The sequence below is a fragment of the Parasteatoda tepidariorum genome, chromosome 8 (genome assembly GCF_043381705.1).
Source record: "Parasteatoda tepidariorum isolate YZ-2023 chromosome 8, CAS_Ptep_4.0, whole genome shotgun sequence".
Classification (NCBI taxonomy): Eukaryota; Metazoa; Arthropoda; class Arachnida; order Araneae; family Theridiidae; genus Parasteatoda; species Parasteatoda tepidariorum.
The window spans coordinates 17,295,483-17,316,400 of NC_092211.1; the positions used below are offsets into that span (position 1 = coordinate 17,295,483).

Consider the following 20,918-nt stretch of genomic DNA (forward strand, 5'->3'; position numbering starts at 1 on the left):
AACAATCCCTGACGTCTGTAAGCTACTTGAACATAGTTGCAGACCAGGTTCACCCATTCATGGCAACAGTTTTTCCTGCGGGGGATGGTGTTTACCAACAGGATAATGCACCATGTCATAAGGGTTGAATCGTCATGGATTGGTTCGAGGAACATTCCAGTGATTTTCAAGTCACGCCTTGGCCCCCAAATTCACCTGACCTTAATCCAATAGAGCATTTTTGGTCCTACTTGGAAAAACAAATTCGTGCTGCAACGCTTCCCCCTCGCAATGTGAGGAAATTGCAGGACCATTTGGTGAGCACTTGGTACCAGATACCTCAGACTACCTATCAGCACCTTGTGGAATGAATGCCACGGCGGCTGCTAGCAGTTTTGAAGGCTAAAGATGGTCCTATATGCTATTAGCAGGGTGGTCATAATGTAATGGCTCTTCTGTTTTTTTCAGTTTATATTTAAATCTTACGTATTAGTCATGAAGGGATATTAACAACATCAAAACCAGTTTGATTTCCAGCTAAATTTAAAGGTGACTCAAATCTTATTTCAAATATTTTTTTTTTCTCAGTAATCAAACGAGTTTTAAGATTTTAAGCCATATTATGATTTGTTTTCTTTTTAATTATTATTTGCATCCTCTTGAAAAAATAATACTTTTTATATACTTTTAAATACTATTATATACTTTTTATAATGCTTTTTAAAAAAGAAATATAATAATAACTAAAAAAGAAATATAATAATATAATAATAAAAGAAATATAATAAATTTAAATGGTTAACATTTTTATATAGACACGCAACTATAAGAAAATAAATTATCTCAATAAATTAAATACTTCAAACTAAGGGAAAGGGGACGTATAAATATTATGTAAGAATATTTTGTCAATTTTGCACTTCCTGCCCCCTTGACAGCAAAAATCAAGGGCGGAAAACGAGGGTGGATGTGTAGTATTTTTCTAAAAAAAAAATTGTATCTATCAATAATAGTATTTACAAAAGCAACTTAGAGTTACGTGTTTCATTTTTTTTTCAAAAAAAAAAGGGGGCGAAAAAGAAAAGAAATAGTTCTTAATTTCGAGTATTTGGAGAAACTAAAATCTATGGAACCCAACGTTGTTTTCAAATTATCAATCTTAAATGTATCAAAAAGTTGCGATGTGCATTGCAGAAATATTACTGAGTGATTTTTTGAATAATTCATATACAGTTTATTACACAATAAATAAATATACATGGATACAATATTTCTAAAATTAAAATTTCATTTTCGGGCTTCTATTCTATTCAAGCTTTCATAGATTCGATCAAGGAAAGAAACTACAGGACGAAAGCGGTCAAATAGTCCATCAATAGCAATAAAGATTTTTTTTTAATTTACTATTTTTTAGCAACTTTTCGCTCCTTCCCCACATTTTAAAGGGTTAATATACCTCATTCATCAACGATAAAATGCAAGAAAGTAAGTCCTTGTGTGTCAGATTCCGTAACTTAACCCTTGCATCCGCTACACTTAAACCCTGAGAAATTAAAATTTTAAAATTTGATCATTCATTCATTAAACGTTATTAAAAAGTTCACTTCGTTTAATTTGAGGGGAATTAATCTTAGACTATGTCAACCTTCATCTATCAAAAGATAGCTCAAGTTAGAATCAAGTTAACATGTCTTATATACTAACGAATTCGTATTTTAATATTTATAGTGGTAGTTTCGCCATATTACTCCCCTTCCAGAATTTTATCTGTGATAGAATTCGATGAACGATTACCACTAGTTGATTCATGCTGTTAATATATTTCAGTTCAATTTTTGCTCATTATATTTTTTTTTTCTTCCTAGCATTTCGCTCGTTAATTTTTTTTTTTTTTGATATAGCTTTTTGCTATTTTTTTCCATTATTTTTTTTCTTCTTTTCTTATAGCTTTTCGCTATTTTTGCCATTGGGTGTCTTTCCTTATAACTATTTTTTTTTTTGTTTATAGCATTTTGCTCATTATTTTTTCTTTCTTCATTATTATTGTTTTTCTGACGGGGAGACTTTATTTACTTCACCGGATTTTTTCTTTGAGCAGTATATTTTTAAGCAAATCAACTGTTTAATGCGAATCAGCCATCGATATTGGCATTGAACATGATGGTTGAAGGTCCGAAAATACAAAGCGTATTCCGCAACCAACGCCCATAATTACATGCCTAAACACTTTGTCAAAAAGTGATCACATTAGGTGCCACAAACTTATATTCAAGGAAAGCAAAATTTTATCAAAACCAGATGAATCATTAACAAATCGGATGACGTGATTAAAATTATAAAAACCCGTTTGATTGTTGATAGAAATTGAGTGGAAAAGAAGGGAAACTATTGGAAACATTCTCAAATTTCATTGGGAAATCATACAAGTGTCGATGTTCTTAATCACGCGATCTTTACTGGAAATTTGTCAGACCCTTGTACTTTTTTTTCTTATTGTCATAATTTTGCAATATAAACTAGGCTTATTGACAAAGATTCTACAGATTTATATCAAAAGCGTTGAATAAGGAACATTTAGATAGATTTATTTTATTTTATTTTTTCGTTTTTCTTTATTTTTCTGTATTTTGCCAATTTTTTTACATCATCATTTTCTAATTTAAAAGTCTGAGTCCGTTTTTATAAAAGTACAAAACGAATTTGTAAAATTTAATTTGTAGCAGAAAAACCGTCATTTCATTCTAATATTATTTTTTCAATTAAAATTTTATTTTATTTATCTATTTATTTGTCCTTTTATTTATTTTTTCCACTTCTCTGAAAAACTTTATTACGAATACGAGAAATAATTCATTTCTAGGAGAATACTTCAGATTTTTTCTACAGTTGTAACTGGTGCTGACATCTAGTTAACAACTCTAGAAACTTTAGCAAATATTTTCGATTAAATTACTATTAGATGTTTTTTTTATTTTAGAATGAATCATATATGAATTATGTAAAATTTGTACAATAGAAATAAAAAATTGAGTTGCGCGATGTTCAAAGCACTACTTTGTATTACAAAATTCTAAAATTTCAGTTAGATGTTACTATTGTATACTAAATTATAAGTATTAGTCCGAAATTCAAGCATATTTTTGGACTAGACTTGCTTACTGTTACTTAACTTTTGGACACTAGTGTACATCATCAAAAATAAAGCATTTAATTGATGATGCAAAATATTTTGACTTTATTTCATGCAAATAAAAAATTGCATGGATTTCAAATATTACGTCAGCACTTAACGGGGGAGTAATTTGCTTATTTTTGCAGACAAGGAAAGGGGAAGGGTATGAGAAATGCTTACATAAAACATTATAATCCCCTTATTTTCAAAAAAAATTTCAAAAATAAAATAAAAACAGTTTTAAAGAAAGTTACAAGTGAAAAAAAATTTAAATCGGAATAAAAATTGAATTTGGTGAACGAAAAAAAAGGAACACAATTTCTTTCAATTGTTTAGAGGTCAGCAGTTTCGGGACACAAAAGATTCCTAGAAAATATTCAACTCAAAATTGCTAAGACAACTTTGTTAATACAATTTGTTTTTATTTCAAATTAATCCTAAAACCGGAAACCAAATCCAGAAATCAGTCAAAGCAAAAACTAGAGTGGGGCCAAGTTTTGTTACTTAAGAAAGAGGGCTGTAAATTGCTTATTTTTGCTGTCAAGGGGGAAAAGGGAATACAAATTTGCAAAATATTCTCATGTTATATGTGAACGTTCCCTTTCTCTTTGTTTGAAGCTTTTAATTTATTGAGATAATTTATTTAATTATAGTTGCGTGTACATATCAAAATGTTTGCTATTCATATTTAATTGCAATATTTCTTCTTTTTTTTCTTCTAGAATGAATAGCATCTTTTGTACGAGAATGATTAATGAAGGAATGATGTACTTTTCTAAATTCTCTATTTATGAATTGTGGAATTGAAGATACCCAGGAAGATCCTTTTTTGTCATCGACTGTGCAACAAGACAATTAAAATTTGACACTATTTTCTATGTTTAAAATTTATGAATTAAAATTACAGTATAAAAAGCTCAATTACTTTGCGAAACCTATTAAAATAGTAAAAAAAATTTGCTTTTACATAGCGTGTTTCTGTTAAATTTGTTTAGTTGAGTAACGTTATTAAATGTGAAATAATCTGCGTTCTATTACCATTTTAATAAGTTTGTATTGTGTAATGACAATCATGTTAAGCCTACTTGTGACATTAAAGTTAATTAAGAAACATTAAATATAATTGTCACTTAAATGATTACTTCCTGAATGAGGAACAACTCTGCGAGGATCGACTTTAAAAAAAGAGGGATTTTATTCCGAATTTCACAGCATTATCCCTATGACGCAGAATGTGTATTAAACTACTCTACTTTATCATTATCTTATATCAATTTAAGTCAAAATAAGTATAAAAAATATTATAATTGGCATTTTAATAATTTGTAGTTAAGAATAACCACATGAAACACTGGTATCTTTTTCTACGTTGTAGCACAATCTTCCAAACACAACTCAATTTCAAATAATAATTTTTCAAATTTGCAGTTATTTAGATCTAAGGTAAACAGTTATTCATTAAAGAAACTTCTTTAGTTTACAAAATCAATTATTGACAAATTTTTGAATATGATACAAATGTAATTCCGATCATCTTACAAATTTGTTTTAGTAACTATCAGACTAGTTATTCATAATTAAAAATTACAAAAATATATATTTGCTTGTAATTGGAGAGTGGGAAAAAAATTATAAAAGGGACACCAATGTCCCATCTGCGTCAATAGACTTAAAACAAAATTGAATTTAACCTTTAAAATTGGGTGAATATTTCCAACAAATAGCACCTTTGAAATATGCAAAACTAAATTGATTAAAATGGTGTACAATTAAGTAAAAAAAATTAAACAAAAATTGATATAAATTTAGAATATTACTAGGCTTAGAAATAAAGTTTACAAGCTATTGCATATTTTCTGCGGTCATAACACTTTAGAAAAAAAATTTCAATTATCGAAGAATTTCTTGAAAGTAATGTATTGTTTGTGTTTTTAGCAGTGATTTTCCTCGATTAACTTTCTTTTTTTCTGGAATTTACAAGAAACTAACATTAAATTAAAATCTCTAATCCAATAAAACATAGTTAAATTTTTTTTTAATTTTTAATGCTTTGAAACGTATAAAACGAGTTTATAAATTAAAATTTGTTAATTATTCTTAAATGCAGGCGCTAATTTATTTGCATTTCACTAACTAAGTACAATAGTACTGACAAAAACGATACCAATGACGAGAAATACCAAAACCCAAGCAGGTTTATTTTTTTTCTTGCAAATAGTTTTTTTGGTTTTAAAATCATATATAAAATTCCTTATGCCAATATTGAAATAAATATCAAATTGAAAATTAATGAAAACTACAATTTTTACCTTGAATGCGTCACTAAGTAAAATTACGACGAGAATTGTGGACTATGAAAGGTCACTTTAAAGAGTTGCCTTCTTTATCAGGAACTTTGATATTTGCGATTTTTTTAAGGAAAAATTTAAACAATTAAATTATAAAGTTTGATATGAAATTCGATGGTTTTCAGTAATAAATTCAAAGCTCTTTTACAATTTTTTCTGCCCTTTCTCAGTATTTCTTAAAATAATCAAGTACTTTTCATAACTCGTAAGAGATTGAAATCAGGTAAACACCTGATCTCAAACTCTAACGAGAAATAATCTCTGAAATTATTTTAATTATAAATATCTTAAACGTGATTTCTTCAACCTTATTATTTATCATGAATTTGTAAAAATTCTTTTGTGATTCTTTAAAAAAAAATTTTACTGAAACTAATACTATCAATAATTTAAATCTATGTAACCAATACGTCTTATCTATGTTAACGTTAAAGCTCGAAAACCGTTTCTATGCCGATCACGTAGCTAATCTGTATCTGTAGCTTATAACAATTAAGTACTTCTCATAACTCGTAAGAGTTTGAAATCAGGTAAACACCTGATTTCAAACTCATACGAGAAATAATCTCTGAAATTATTTTAATTATAAATATCTTAAACGTGATTTCTTCAACGTTATTATTTATCATGAATTTGCCATAATTCTTTTGCGATTCTTTAAAAAAAATTTTTACTTAAACTAATACTACCAATAATTTAAATCTATGTGACCAATACGTCTTATATATGTTAACGTTAAAGCTCGAAAACCGTTTCTATGCCAATCACCTAGCTAATCTGCGGAATAACAAGGATAAGCGGAATCAAGAATTTTCCGCTGTTAACCCAGATGTGCGTATTATCTCTTTCCGTATCATTAAAGTTCAAAAGTTTGTTTCTCTCCTTCAACTAGCTTATTGATTATTTAGTTGTGTTTATTGACTTTATTTTTAAGATACTGGAAAGTAAATAATGACATTAAGTTAAATTCCATAATTGCAATAATATTTTTTTAAGTGATTGATGATTTATTCCATCAACTAATGTGTTGATTGATTGATTGTAGTAATTTGATTCTTTAGTATAATAAATAATATCATTGTAACAATGTCATAATGGAAAATAAATAATGTCATTTTAATAATCTCCATAATTGTAATAATACTTTTAACCGTTGGATTCTGTTTGTATTATATTTTATAAAGTGATTGATGATTTATTCTATCAACTAATGGGTTTAATGTTTGATTGCAGTAATTTGATTCTTTAGTTATTGGAAAATAAATTCTGACTTTATGTTAATTTTTTATAATTGTAATAATACTTTTAACCGCATGATTATCTTTGTATTATAATTTTTAAAGATATTAATGAATGATTCTATCAACTAATGTATTGATTCTTTAGTTGTAATAATTTGATTCTTTAAATATTGAAAAATAAATAATATTATATTAATCACCAAGATTGTAATAATACTTTTAACCAGTTGATTCTCTTTGTACTATAATTTTTAAAGATATTGATGAATGATTCTATCAACTGATGTATTGATTGTTTGGTTGTAATAATTTGATTCTTTAAATATTGGAAAATATACAAGGACATTATGTTCATTTTCATAATTGTAATAATACTTTTAACAGCTTGATTCTCTTTATATTATATATTTTTAAGGAGATTGATCATTTGTTTTATCAACTGATGTGTTGATTGATTTATTGTAGTAATTTGATTCTTTAGATATTGTAAAAAAATAATATCATTATATTGATGATTGTAATAATACTTTTAACCAATTGATTCTCTTTATATTATATTTTTAAAGTGATTGATGAATGATTTAATAAATTAAGGTGTTGATTGATTGATTCTTGGAATTTGATTCTTTAGATACTGAACATAAATAATGACATTCTGTTAATCTCAATAATTGTAATAATACTTTTAATCACTTGACTCTCTTTGTACTATATATTTTACAGAGATTGATGATTTGTTCATTCAACTGATGTGTTGATTGATTTATTGTAGTAATTTGATTCTTTAGATATTGTAAAATAAATGATATCACTATATTAATCTCCAAGATTGTAATAATACTTTTAACCAATTGATTCTTTTTATATTATATTTTTTAAAGTGATTGATGAATGATTCAATAAACTAAGGTGTTGATTGATTGATTGTTTGAATTTGATTCTTTAGATACTGAACGTAAATAATGACATTCTGTTAATCTCAATAATTGTAATAATACTTTTAATCACTTGACTCTCTTTGTATTATATATTTTACAGAGATTGATGATTTGTTCTATTAACTGATGTGTTGATTGATTTATTGCAGTAATTTGATTCCTTAGATATTGGAAAATAAATAATATCATTACATTAATCTCCAATATTTTCATAATACTTTTAACATTTTGATTCTCTTTGTATAATATTTTTTTAAAGTGATTGATGAATGATTATATAAATTAAAGTGTTAGTTGTTTGGACGTACGACACTGATTTTTCAAGTAGTCATTATAAACAAGTAAATAACATAATAAACAAAAAACATCATTCATAAATGAACAACACAACGTTAATTTAAGAAAACAGAAACGCAGCTCTTTATTTCACTTTAACGAGTGCCTAGTAGGCAATGTCCAGATTATCTAGGTAATCTCAGAAATTATAGAATCTTTGGAAATTTAACGGTTAATCAACTCATTAGCTAAGTCACTGATAATTGGTGCTTAATAATTATTTCCTCTGTAGTTTGTTAATGATCTTCTAGAAATACCCGACACCCCTCAATCAGCTATAATCTTGGTGCAATCACCCCTCTATTAGCTAAAAATAAGAGATTTCTGCACTTAGCCGTTAGCATATATCGTTGGTAATCTTTTTATTCTGGACGTAGATCAAAAAATGTGTTTAAGAAAATGGACACAGCTGAAAAAGGTCATTTAAGAAAATTAATACAGCTCAAAATACGTATTTTAGAAAATTAATACAGCTCAATAAGCGTATTTAAGAAAATTAATACAACTCAAAATGCGTAATTAAGAAAATACAGTTCAAAAAGCTTGTAAAGGCGCTTTTTCAACGTTCAACCCTAAGTTAGAAATTAAACGAGGAATTTCTTACTTACTTTTCCTTTCTTTAATAAGCATAATCTTTACGTGTCAAAGTCCCGGACTCGTAAATAATTACATCTACATAATTGCATCATGACATAATTGCATCATTTATCCTAATCATAATTACATCATAACATGCATAATTACATCTGTAATATACTCATACTTAAACAGTGTATTACAAATCTGATTTTTCAGGCAATCTCTAAGTATTCAGATCACTAAGCGATGATGTGGTTTATAAAACTCTAAATTAACCTTCAAGTTTATGATAAAGAACAATTTTTACCTTTACAGTTTTGAAACCGTTTACAACAATTACGGTTAAAAAACCGTGAATACAAAACTATTCGGTTTCGTAACCATTTACGACTAGTATAGTTTCTAAAGCATAAAAATGAAACTTAGACGGACATTGGAGCTCTGTAAGTGCCACGCCATTTATGCATGAATGATAGTTTCGCATTCTTATGGTTCACTGTCACCAATTAAAGAGCGCAGGACACTGGAAACTCTTCATATATAAAAGAAATTAAAAAAAATATTGTAGTATCAACTCAGTTTGAATATCAACAGTTTCAATAGCATCATTTTTATGGTTATTAGATTGTTATGGTTGGATATAGTTAAATAATTATTAAATAAATTGTTATTAACAATTTTTGCCGAGAAATTCCGAACTGTGCCCGTGACAATCCTGTAAAGACAAATGTTGACTTTTAAAACCTTTTTTGAAAATGAAATTTAATCAAGAACTTAAAAATTCTGAATCATTAACTAATTTTGAAATACACAAATTTTTTATAATTCTTTATATAATTAAATTGAATTCTACCAAGTTTCGACTCTTTTAAATATTACTCCGTGATTCTTATAAGATCATTATTTATTCAAAGTATGAATGTATTAGTTAAAGGAAAAGGAAACATCCAATTACTGAAGAATCTTGTTTTAGTTTCATAAGAGAATGTATGACTAGGTTAAATTCTTATTAATCGAAGTATTAGTTGCCAAGGATACCTTCTTTCTTTAGTTATCTAAATTGATTTTATTAAAAGAATAAGAATCTTTTAATTTAGAAAATATTCTTGCCTTAATTGGGAGATTATTTTTATTAGTAACTAATTATTTTGAGGCAATCTAATAAATCTTCAGAGATATTAAAGCTTGAAATTTATGCATGCGTTTTAAAATTCAAACCATTTTTATTTCCTACTTAATTCACCATTTCTTATTTTAAGATATCATGAAACTTAAATCATTATTTCTATTTGTTTCAAAATGAATTATTAAATAAACAATTTCAACACTGAACTAGTATGTGTTAGATTACAAATGCAGTTGTTACCAATAACGTGTTAAAATCAGTTATTTCACAGATTTCTTTGTTATTGGACAGATTAACTAGTGTGATTCGTTAAAGTTTAAACAATTGTTTCAGTTTTTAAATTACTTAGATAGTCTTCGCTGTACCTTCTAGGCACTCGTTAAACTAAATATTTAACATCTTTGCTGAAGCCACAACCTTTTAAAAGATAGATGCTAGCTATAGTAATAGATACACCTAGTTATCTAAAAATCAAGTAACTACAATCAAACAATCAACAAATTAGTTGATATAATCAATCATCTATGAATTTAAAAACTATAATTGAAATAATCCAAATGTCTGAAATATTATTTCAACTAAGCAAATTAACATAGTATCATTTCAAACAATCAACAAATCAGTTGATAGAATCAATCATCAATAACTTTAAAAACTATAATTTCAAGAATCAAATTACTTCAAATCTTATCACAATTAAGTAACACACTGTTATTTAAATCAATTAACAAGTAAGTTGATATAATCAATCATCAATCACTTTAAAAAAATTATAATTTCGAAAATCAAATGGTTTGAAATCTTAACACAATTAAGTAAATTAACCTAACGGCATTCAAAATAATTTATAAGCTAGGTGATAGAATCAATCATCAATCACTTTAAAAACTGTAATTGTAAGAATCTAAAGGTTTAAAATATATTTACAATTAAGAAAACTAACATAATGTCATTCAAAATAATCTACAAATTAATTGAATGGGACAAAGAAACTTTTAAACTTTAACGATACAGTCGTTAATGTGCACATTGCATATGTAAAAGTCGAAAAACCCTTGATTCTTCACTTGAGCAAATCAGTTAAATAGCAGATTAATAATGTACCCATTAATGGCTCTTGAGCTTCAGAGGTAACTTAGTCACCTCCCATCTATACAAACTATTTAATTACTTTAAAGCTGATTTGAAAAAAAAAAAAAACAAAGTGAGACTTGTTTCACATTTTCAAACATATAAGTACATGGCTGCAAAAAAAATTATAATAACCCAGCTAATAGTTTTTGCTAAACTGAATTAAACGGATTTTATCAATATTGCAGAGGGATTCATTTTGATTGGTGATGAATAAAACAGTACTTAAAGACTCTATGTGCTAATTTATTAACAAAATGTGTCAGAAAATACGGCCATTTCTAGCAGTGAATTACAACTCAAATAACTACATAATGCAGCCAACACAGGCAGCAAAGCCTCAGGCGGTAGAATGCAATTACTTGAGACTCGCACATTATTGAAGTCACAAGCAGACTAATAATCTACTTTGCGAATTTATATTGCTTGCCAATGAAACCGGGAATTTTCTAGACTATTTTCGCATAACATCGTATATATCGGAGCTATCGCTTTGAATTTTCCAGAACAATCATTTCTTCACCGAAATAATCGCCAAGTCAGCAAAAATGTCACAAAACCGAGACTTTTATAAGAGATACATTAAGCATTACTAGATTAAAAACTTCATCCGCTTCAAAAATATACAAATTAGAAATAACAGTCTTCATGTTTAAGGCGCTCAAAAACAGTCACCCATTTTCCAGAATTGGGAAAAGTTAACGAGAAGCTACAAGAGGTCAGAAGAAGCATTTATTCAATTTCGATAATGGCAAAATTATTTCCACCCTAGTCACATCATCTCATTTTGTTACCCTGGAATGTTGTTTTATTCTCATAAATGCTGATTCCCTTGTTAACGACATTAGTTCCTTACCACCTCTCCATAACACGTGGAAAAGCATTTTACCCTACTTTTCCCCTTTCAAGCACAGTGTTTTATTTATTAATTTTTTTTTTCTTCTGCTTTTCCTCTCCTTTCTCCCTCGGCTCCTCCTACTATGGCTTTTCTAGTTTTCACCTTTATTTTTCCATTTCTCGTTTGCAATTTTATTTATATTTCAAATCACTTTTGTTTCTTCTCATTCACGTCTGACAAGTCCTGCCAATGAGCGCCTGTTTTCGAGAGCTTGAAACATGTCGAATTTTATTTCCAATTTGTATATTTTCGAAGCAAATGAAGTATTTAATATTTTATCGGTGAAATTTTCTTGGGATTATTTATTTAAATACATCAGAAGCTATTTTATCTCTAAATTGCGTTAGAATTACAACACTTCTTTGTACATTTTCTAATTTCGTGTTTAAGGTCCTTTTGAGATATTTAGCCTCATAACAGAAGAATATTTACAAAACTACACAAATATTTTCAAATTTGTGAGGTTATATAAAATGTTGCTATTATTTACACAACAAATAATATTATCCAAAACTAGTTTGTTTTTTTATTCAAACTTATATCAAATAAAATCATTGACTAATAAGGATATAATAAAAAAATAAAACTCAAAAATAACAAGTTACTTTAGGAAGCTCTTTAAAAGTTTCTGAAGTAATTTATTCAGAAACACCTAGCCTTAAAAATTCCCCTAGTCCTATGTTTTTATAATTTAAAATCTATATTAATGATTCCTTAAGCAGCAAGACATTAAGTAACTTTTTTTTAATCTTTAAATCGCAATTGAAAATAATGCAGATAAAAACTAAGAAATAAAAATTGAAAAAGCTTAGAATAATTCAAATCTACTACAAACCTATCAATTTTTCATGAGCTCAAAAGTTCTTTTATTTGATAAGCTAAGGTTTTAAATTACGATTTTAAATAAGATACGCATATATTTGATAGTTTTAACTTTCGCTTTATTTTATTTTATTTCTTTTTTTTGCTTTTAAAAAAATCTTAGAAGCTTATGTAAAATTGATAGCCCATCTTAGCGACCTTAAATTCTTCGTGAGAATAATTAATGAGAGATAAAAGAAGGAATCCTTACACCATTCATCAAAAAATTCTTTAAAAATAAAAAAAATTTAAACTTTGAATAGAAATCAATATTTTCAACGAAAATAAAGTTTCAAAAGGGATTTTTTTCACCTTCAATTTAAGACAAGTAAATGTAGCACAGTTACTTTTAAAAGTTTTTAATTAAAATAGGTATGATTGATTTTTTTGTCTTTATAACATAGGTTTCAAAGAATACAATGCAGTCTATTGAATGCTGAAAAAATTTAGAGGGGTCTTTGCAACAAGATTATAGATGATTGTGGGACGTTGTGAATTATTGGAAGATCGTTAACAAACTATAGAGGAAATTAAATTCATAAATATTAAAATTAAAATTCATAAAAATATTAAAATTAAAATTCATGAAACATATTAAAATTAAAATTCATACAAATATTGAAATTAAAATTCATAAAAAATATTTAAATTAAAATTCATAAAAATATTAAAATTAAAATTCATAAAAAATATTTAAATTAAAATTCATAAAAAATATTAAAATTAAAATTCATAAAAATATTAAAATTAAAATTCATTAAAATATTGAAATTAAAATTCATAAAAAATATTTTGCATTAAAATTCATAAATATTTTGGTTTGGTATCGAATAATTATTTACTTCTCAAACTCAGGTATAATATTTGTTATCAAAATAGCAAAACAAAACATTTTTAAGGACTAAAAATACTTTAAAAAACGTTAGATAGCGTAACGTAATAACAATAAACGTTTACATTCACAATAAACATGAACAATGCTTTAACCAACGTCACGTCTGTTTGTATTTCAACAGCACCATTAATTCCTTATGAATTTGAAACTTTTGTTCCCCTTGTATTTCCTATACTTTAAGAAACTTATATACCCTCTAACTAATTCAAATATGCACTTTTTTGCAAATCGTAAATTGCATTGATAATTAGGCATATTTTCAATAACTTAAAAGCACGCGGTTAAAAGGGATTCTTAAAATTTGGCAAAAATGTGTCATAATAGCTCCAAAACAAATTAAATCGAATATGAAAATCCCATATATTTAAAACTGAAATAGCATATACTCATACATATTGTCTAAAACAGTAACACTTTTCTGTCCGCCTTAAATAGAGTATACTGTATTTAAAATTGAACAAATTCTTTTTAAAGTTTTTTTTTTTATTCTCTTTAAACTTATATTTAGTTTTTTTAAAAATGCTTGAATCACAAAATATTTTAAGATGTTTCCTTGAAAATTTGCCGATTATTAAAACAAAATCTTCCCCGCTTTCTTTATATTTATATACATCATACTCCTAGTTTCTAAATCAGTGATTTCGAACTGGCGGCCCCCGGGCCGCATCCGACCCTCCGAACTAAAATATATTTGTTGTCATTTTTTGAGGACAATTTTCTATATGGGTTTAAAAATCTATATGAGTTTAAAATACTTTTCTTTCGTTAAAAAAATCTAATTTCTTCGTTTCTGTGAAATTTAACATAATAAGGTTGCAAAAAAAAATTTCTCAGGTTTTGCTTATAAAAAAATAGTTATTCAAGAAAATATGGATTATAATTTGTAACTCAATACTTTTTGTACAACTAGATAAAAATCTGACAGCAATATTTAATGTTCCTTCAAACATTAAAGAGTCCTATATAAAAGTTTGATAAAGTTGCGGCCCGCCATTGGACTGGTGTTTTTAATTGCGGCCCCCGGCCTCATNATTCATAAAGAATATTTTGCATTAAAATTCATAAATATTTTGGTTTGGTATCGAATAATTATTTACTTCTCAAACTCAGGTATAGTATTTGTTATCAAAATAGCAAAACAAAACGTTTTTTAAGGACTAAAAATACTTTAATAAACGTTAGACAACGTAACGTGATAAATAACAATAAACGTTTACATTCACAACTAACGTAAATAATATTTCAATAAACCAACGTCACGCTTGTTTGTTTTTTAACAGCACCATTAATTCCTTATGAATTTGAAACTTTTGTATCCCTTGTATTTCCTATACTTTAAAAAACTTATATACCCTCTAACTAATTTAAATATGCACTTTTTTGCAAATCGTAATGAATTGCATTGATAATTAAGCCTATTTTCAATAACTTAAAAGCACGCGGTTAAACGGAATTCTTAAAATTGGGCAAAAATGTGTCAAAATAGCTCCAAAACAAATTAAATCGAATATGAAAATCCCACCGCGGGCCATATCAGGCCCACCAAGCCTTTTTTTTTGTGGTTCGCGAACTAAAATATATTAGTTGTCATTTTTTGTGGACAATTTTTGTAAAAAATCTATACGGGTTTAAAGTACTTTTCTTGGTAAAAAAAAAAAACTAATTTCTTCGTTTCTGTAAAATTTAACACACCAACGCGGCGCAAAAAATTTATATCTCCGGTTAAAATCTACTTCATATTTTAATTTGTAATTCAATACTTTTGTTTTGTATAACTTGATAAAAATCTGAGAGTGATATTTAATGTTCCTTCAAACATAAAGGAGTCCTATATAAAATTTTGATAAAATGATTAAATTGTTGTTTAGTGTTTTTAATTGCAGGCCCCGGCCTCATGTAAGTTGGAAACCCCTGAGTTAAAGTATAAAATGAAATATCTTATTCTAAAAATAATAGTTCTGGTCTCTTGAAAGCACTAGTATTAGTTTCGTAGCTTGTGTTTATTTTTTTCTTCTGCAAAAATCTTTACGCATCTAAATTACACTTTACGAACGCATTCTTATTTCAAGCGCAGATATATTCAATTCTAATGCCGTATTAACCATAAACACATTTCAGTTTCGATTATTTCAATAAATCAAAAAATATCTACTGAGTATTTATTGCAATCCAATTCCGAAACCAGACTTCTAAATAAACGTAGAAGTATTAGCTTTCTGGTATTAGTCATTGACGACTCTTTCAACCCCGTGATTTTACGAAACAAAAAATTAAAAAGGAAAAAAACTATTAATCCTTTTTACGAATATAAAAAAAGAGACTTCTCAGTATTTTGTCATATTGTTAATTTATTGATTTTTATAGACAAAACTCTCCAACTGTTTTTCACTTGATTCATTTTTTATTTCATTTTTAAGCATTTATATTCCATATATGGACAATAGGGGATTCAAAGACGCTGCTCACATCCTGTTTGAATCCTAAACATCCTTGGAACAAGTACAGACGTAATTAAAGTATCAATCCTACTTTTAGCATCTGTAAGAGGTTTACGTGAAAATTTTTAAACCATCATTTGAAGAAATCGGACAAATGTAAGCATAAGATTATTTTATAGACAGTTAATAATTATTTTTATCGAAATTATATTTAGGGGTGTAGTGGTAGTTTCAGACGATGGTGCACTCCATGTAACTTTTCCTTCATTTCTACGATTAAACGTTTTTCATATGTTTATTTCATAAACGTAGACAATATATATTGAATATATTGTCTTATTGTTTATTTTGAATTTGTTTATTTGAGATAAGCTTTTATTACCACTTATTCAAAATATTTTTTTTAATTTCAGAATTCTGGAGGTGTGGTCGTATTTAAATCTTTGCTTTCTACGCATAAACTTAACTTGCAACTTTTATATTATGAGCTGAAGACGCAGACAAAAGTAAGCATAAGTTTTGGTTACAATTTATTTTAGATGTTCTAGTTAATAATTGTTTTTATCTAACTTATATTTTCGGATGTAGTGATAGTTGCTGGGAGTACTGCAGTCCAGAGTTGCGTAACTTTCTTTAACTTACTTGACTTTCTACGTGTAAACGTAATTCGATTATTTTTCTTATGTTTATTTCAAAAACGCAGACAAAAATAAGTACTTATTTTCGATATAATTTTTAATTAATTGTTTTGTGATTATAAGTATGTAGTTAAGTATAAATTTTAACATTCTACATATTAACATATGTTATCACTTTCCTTATAATCATTTAAGGATTACAGACGTAAGTAAGTAAATGTTTTTATTGCAATTTATTTTAACTATAGTTTTTATCTAACTCATGTTTAGGCTTCTAGGGATAAATCGCATATGGGGGAGGGGGAGTTCAGTCTTGAATTATGTAAAGCGGGGATAGGCTTGCGTAATTGATGTTTTTTAAATTCATAATTATTTTATAATTTACAGCAATTTTATCTCATTCTAGAGGCAAATTAAGTTTGGAAAATAATCAAACTTGGATTATTTAAAGCAGGGATATGGTTACGTAATTTATGATCCTTTTTAACCTCTTTATAATTAATAGTAATTATATATTATTACTTGAAATTTAAAAAAAAATGAGTTTTGTTAGAATGCATGCATCAATATATAATTTGTGTTACGTGGCACGATTTATTTATTTCTTTTATTTATTCATTTATTTATTTTTTGGTTTTTGTCTATCAGAAATTGGCAACACTTGAGTCAATGGATTTACTGTTGTGTTTAAAAAATATGTAAATCCCCATATTCTGAGAAAAACTACTTATTTTTATTTAAAAACTAGGAAATTCACTGAAAATAAGTAATTGTTTCTTTGTTTTTCCAGCCAGTGAAATGCATTTATCTTTATTTATCTTAACCATTTCTATTCCAATGTCTCTACTGATAGGATATCAAAAATCACCATTTTGAAATAATTTAATGGTTTTATACCTCAATGTTTAGTGACCACATTATTTTTTGCTACTTAGTAATAAAATAAAAGCATTGTATTATGCAATTTAAATGATTTAGTTAAACTAATTCTTTAAAACACTCGGAGTGCTTAGAATTAAGGTTTTTAGACAAAAACTGGGGTTAATACTATAAACGTTAAGAAATGGTGTAAAAAGCTTTACAACGCAACAATGGTTTTAGTTTCAGATGAAAGTTTAAATCATTAAATCGATTTCAGGTCTTCAATTGCGAAGCGTGAAATTGTTTTCTAATTCCCTTTATGTGGTTTTTCTTAAAGAATTTAAACAAAAAAATGAAATCTTTAATTATAATTTATTTTTAATATTATGGTTTTTAACTTATACTAAGGAATAAATACCTAAATTAAGCTATTGGAAACTTGGTCCTAAATTATTTAAAGCGGTGGTTGAGTAATATTCTTCGTCCTAAATGCGAAATTGGTTTGTTTTTTTATTTGTGGCATCTTATTGTTACTTATAGTAGCGAAATGTGTTATTACAAAGTACACCAGTAGTACAGTGTAGATTTAGTGGCACAAAAATAGGATACGTGCACTTCAAGAAGAAGAAGAAGACCATGCATACCCACACATGTGACTTATGTCGTCAGCACCAGCTAATCGTTTATAAGCAAAATGGCTTGTTAAAGTTGAGTTAAATTTCTCCACATAAGTTAGAATGTTAATTAACTTAAAATTAATTAAATAAAGTGCCGTGTCACACATTCAATTTATTTATCTACGTCTTTTACTTAACTGTGATAGTACGTATATTTTTTCTTCCTTTTCCCTTCTTCACTCAGATGCTTCCCAAAAACACAATTGGTCAGGAAAATGGTAACCAGTTTACAGCACAAAAAAACATTTATTAACAATGGAAAAAGATGAAGTTTGAAGAAAATTAATATAACCAAACCACCTGAAGAAAACTACAAGCATGCGTCTTTTTTAACACTTCCGCTCTCAATCAAAACATTCCCTCCCCTGTCTTTTTTTTTACAACATCTACCTTGATGACAGCGCCATCACAGCATGGAGGCATGACAAACTTCATAAAATGTTGTAGTGTAAAACATTCAATAAATATACCATTAAGCTATATAATATAAAATTTTGAATACAAACATAAAAAAAATATATATATAATATGGGGCATTCAATGAAAAAAATGATGAACAACCATTTTATACTAACATAGAGAAACAATGTAATATTATACAAACGTATAGCAATATGAAACGTTCAATAAAAACATATATGGAGGCATGACATTAACTTAGTTTTATTATTTGTTTATGTATTCTATTGTAGCCGTGATATATTTTTGTTTCGTGTACCTGGCAACTTCGATTCATATTTAGTTTGCTAATGTTCTATATAACTTCTTGCCTGTCTTTTAAGTAAGAAATTTATGGTGAAAGAATTGAAATTTTTGTAGAAGAATCTTTGTGTAAGAATATAGAATGTGTCACTAAAGAGAACTGATACTTGACGGGCTTGGCTTACTCGAAATAGAATGAGAAGAACAGTTGCTAACGTAAACCAATGGCACGTTTAAACTCATCAAGATCGAGATACCCTCACTACGTCACTTGCAGCTTTCCCATTAACGTTAAGCAAAAAAGCTATTGACAGGAAGAAATAAAAATGTATTGTCTGTCAAAAGATGGCGCTGCTACCAATAAAGAAACCTATAAAACAATGTTTTCAAAGCAACTACTATTTACATGTGGAACAGTCTGGGGACAAAATAAACCACTCTCGTGTAAATACTTCATTATGATTAATCTGATATGCTGCAAAAACCGTTGCTTTTTAATTTTTCTAGCAAGCAATGCTACCTGTTGACAGACTTTGTAATTATTTCTGTACTTGATGGGGGAAAAATAGGAAATAGCACATTTTTACTAACTTTAAATATTTTAAATTTATTGACTTTATATATTTTTTCCTTAACATTTATTTCCAACTATTAAAAGCTTATTAAGGCTTTTATACATAGTCATAATTATTTAAAAACAAACTTACATGTTTTTGAATATCTCAGAACTACAACAAACATATTAAAAAATTTACCAAAACTATGTTTCTCGTGATCGCTGTTGATATTTATTACTTTTTAGAGGAATCACAGAATTTTAAAAAAAACCATGAGAAACCCGTGTGTGCAATACCTTTTCTTTGGAACAATTGAGCAATCGCAGCTACACTTTTTTGCGCAATCAATAACGCTTATTTTTTAATATTCTAAGAATCATTGCATTACATTTAGCTTAGTTCTGCTTTTATTTTAATATTAAATGATAGCATTGCATAATATGTCGTAGGTGCAGAAATTTTACTGTGTATTTGGTATGTAGTAAATTCAGTTGTTTATCATTAAGGAATAACTAAATCTGTATTATTAAATTATTTTCCAAATATTTTTTTACTGTTAGAACATTTTTCAAATAGGTATCATCATGATTTTTTTTCTAAAAATTCAACAATTTGTTTGTTTAAAGGAAAGAAATGTCGAGAGTTTGACGAAATTTATAAAATTTGTTTTTAAGTAGGGGAGAGTGGGGTTAATTGTAACATTTTTTTACTTAACTATTTTTAACTAACAAGAAATCCAATATATTATTAGTATTAATTGACAGACGAGTAAAGTAGACTATCCTCTACTAGAAAAAAAACCTTATTTTAAATGTTATTATATTAGTTATTAACAATTTTTGACAGTCGTGCGCTTGTTACAATTGTCCCCACTTACGAGGTCAATTGTAAGAGTTCATAAATTCAACTAAAACATAGTTAATTATACATATTATAGTTGTGATATATTTTTTATTGATAAAATAGTAGTGATATTTTAGGAGTAAAAATAATAATGAACAGAGACCTAAAGGGTTAAACTTTTAACTTTAAGGGGTTAAAAATTTTAATTTATGCTGTGAAATGTGACAAATAAAATAATGCACTTGCATCATAATATAAATGATATAGGAAACTATTGGTGGTTCTTAAAGAGTTAAGTAATTTGTAAACATAAGAAATGGGACCTAAGGGGTTAAACAATTGCAATTGAAATTATGAATTTTATTTTCAGCTGTTACAATCGTCCCTTTACTTATTATTACAATCGTCCCCAAGACGCCATTTCAGCTTCATTTGTTAAAAACAATGCTAGTTAATTAACAAAACTAATCTTTTTTTTTTGAAATGTTAATTAAGGTGTCCACTTACATATTCGGTTAATATTTTCTATTTGTTTAAACAAAATTACTTTGTTACAATATAATATTCTAATACCAAAAAAAGCACTTACGTAGAGTGGAAATATCTTTTGTGATGTAACTCTTTCAAAAGTACATAAAAATGGTTGCCAGCAGGGGTGTACATGTAGATTTATTAAATACACCTTGTGCGCCACCTAG

The 20,918-nt window shown here is 27.2% G+C and overlaps 1 protein-coding gene across 1 annotated transcript in view; it reads left to right on the forward strand.

Annotated features, from left to right (window-relative positions):
• The first annotated feature begins 134 nt into the window (after positions 1-134).
• LOC107453882 (uncharacterized) overlaps positions 135-20,918 on the forward strand; it is a 27,573-nt gene continuing 6,789 nt past the window's right edge. The window contains exon 1 of the mRNA XM_071184499.1: positions 135-296. Within this exon, the coding sequence (XP_071040600.1) occupies positions 135-296 (162 nt within the window). The remainder of the gene's footprint in view (positions 297-20,918) is intronic.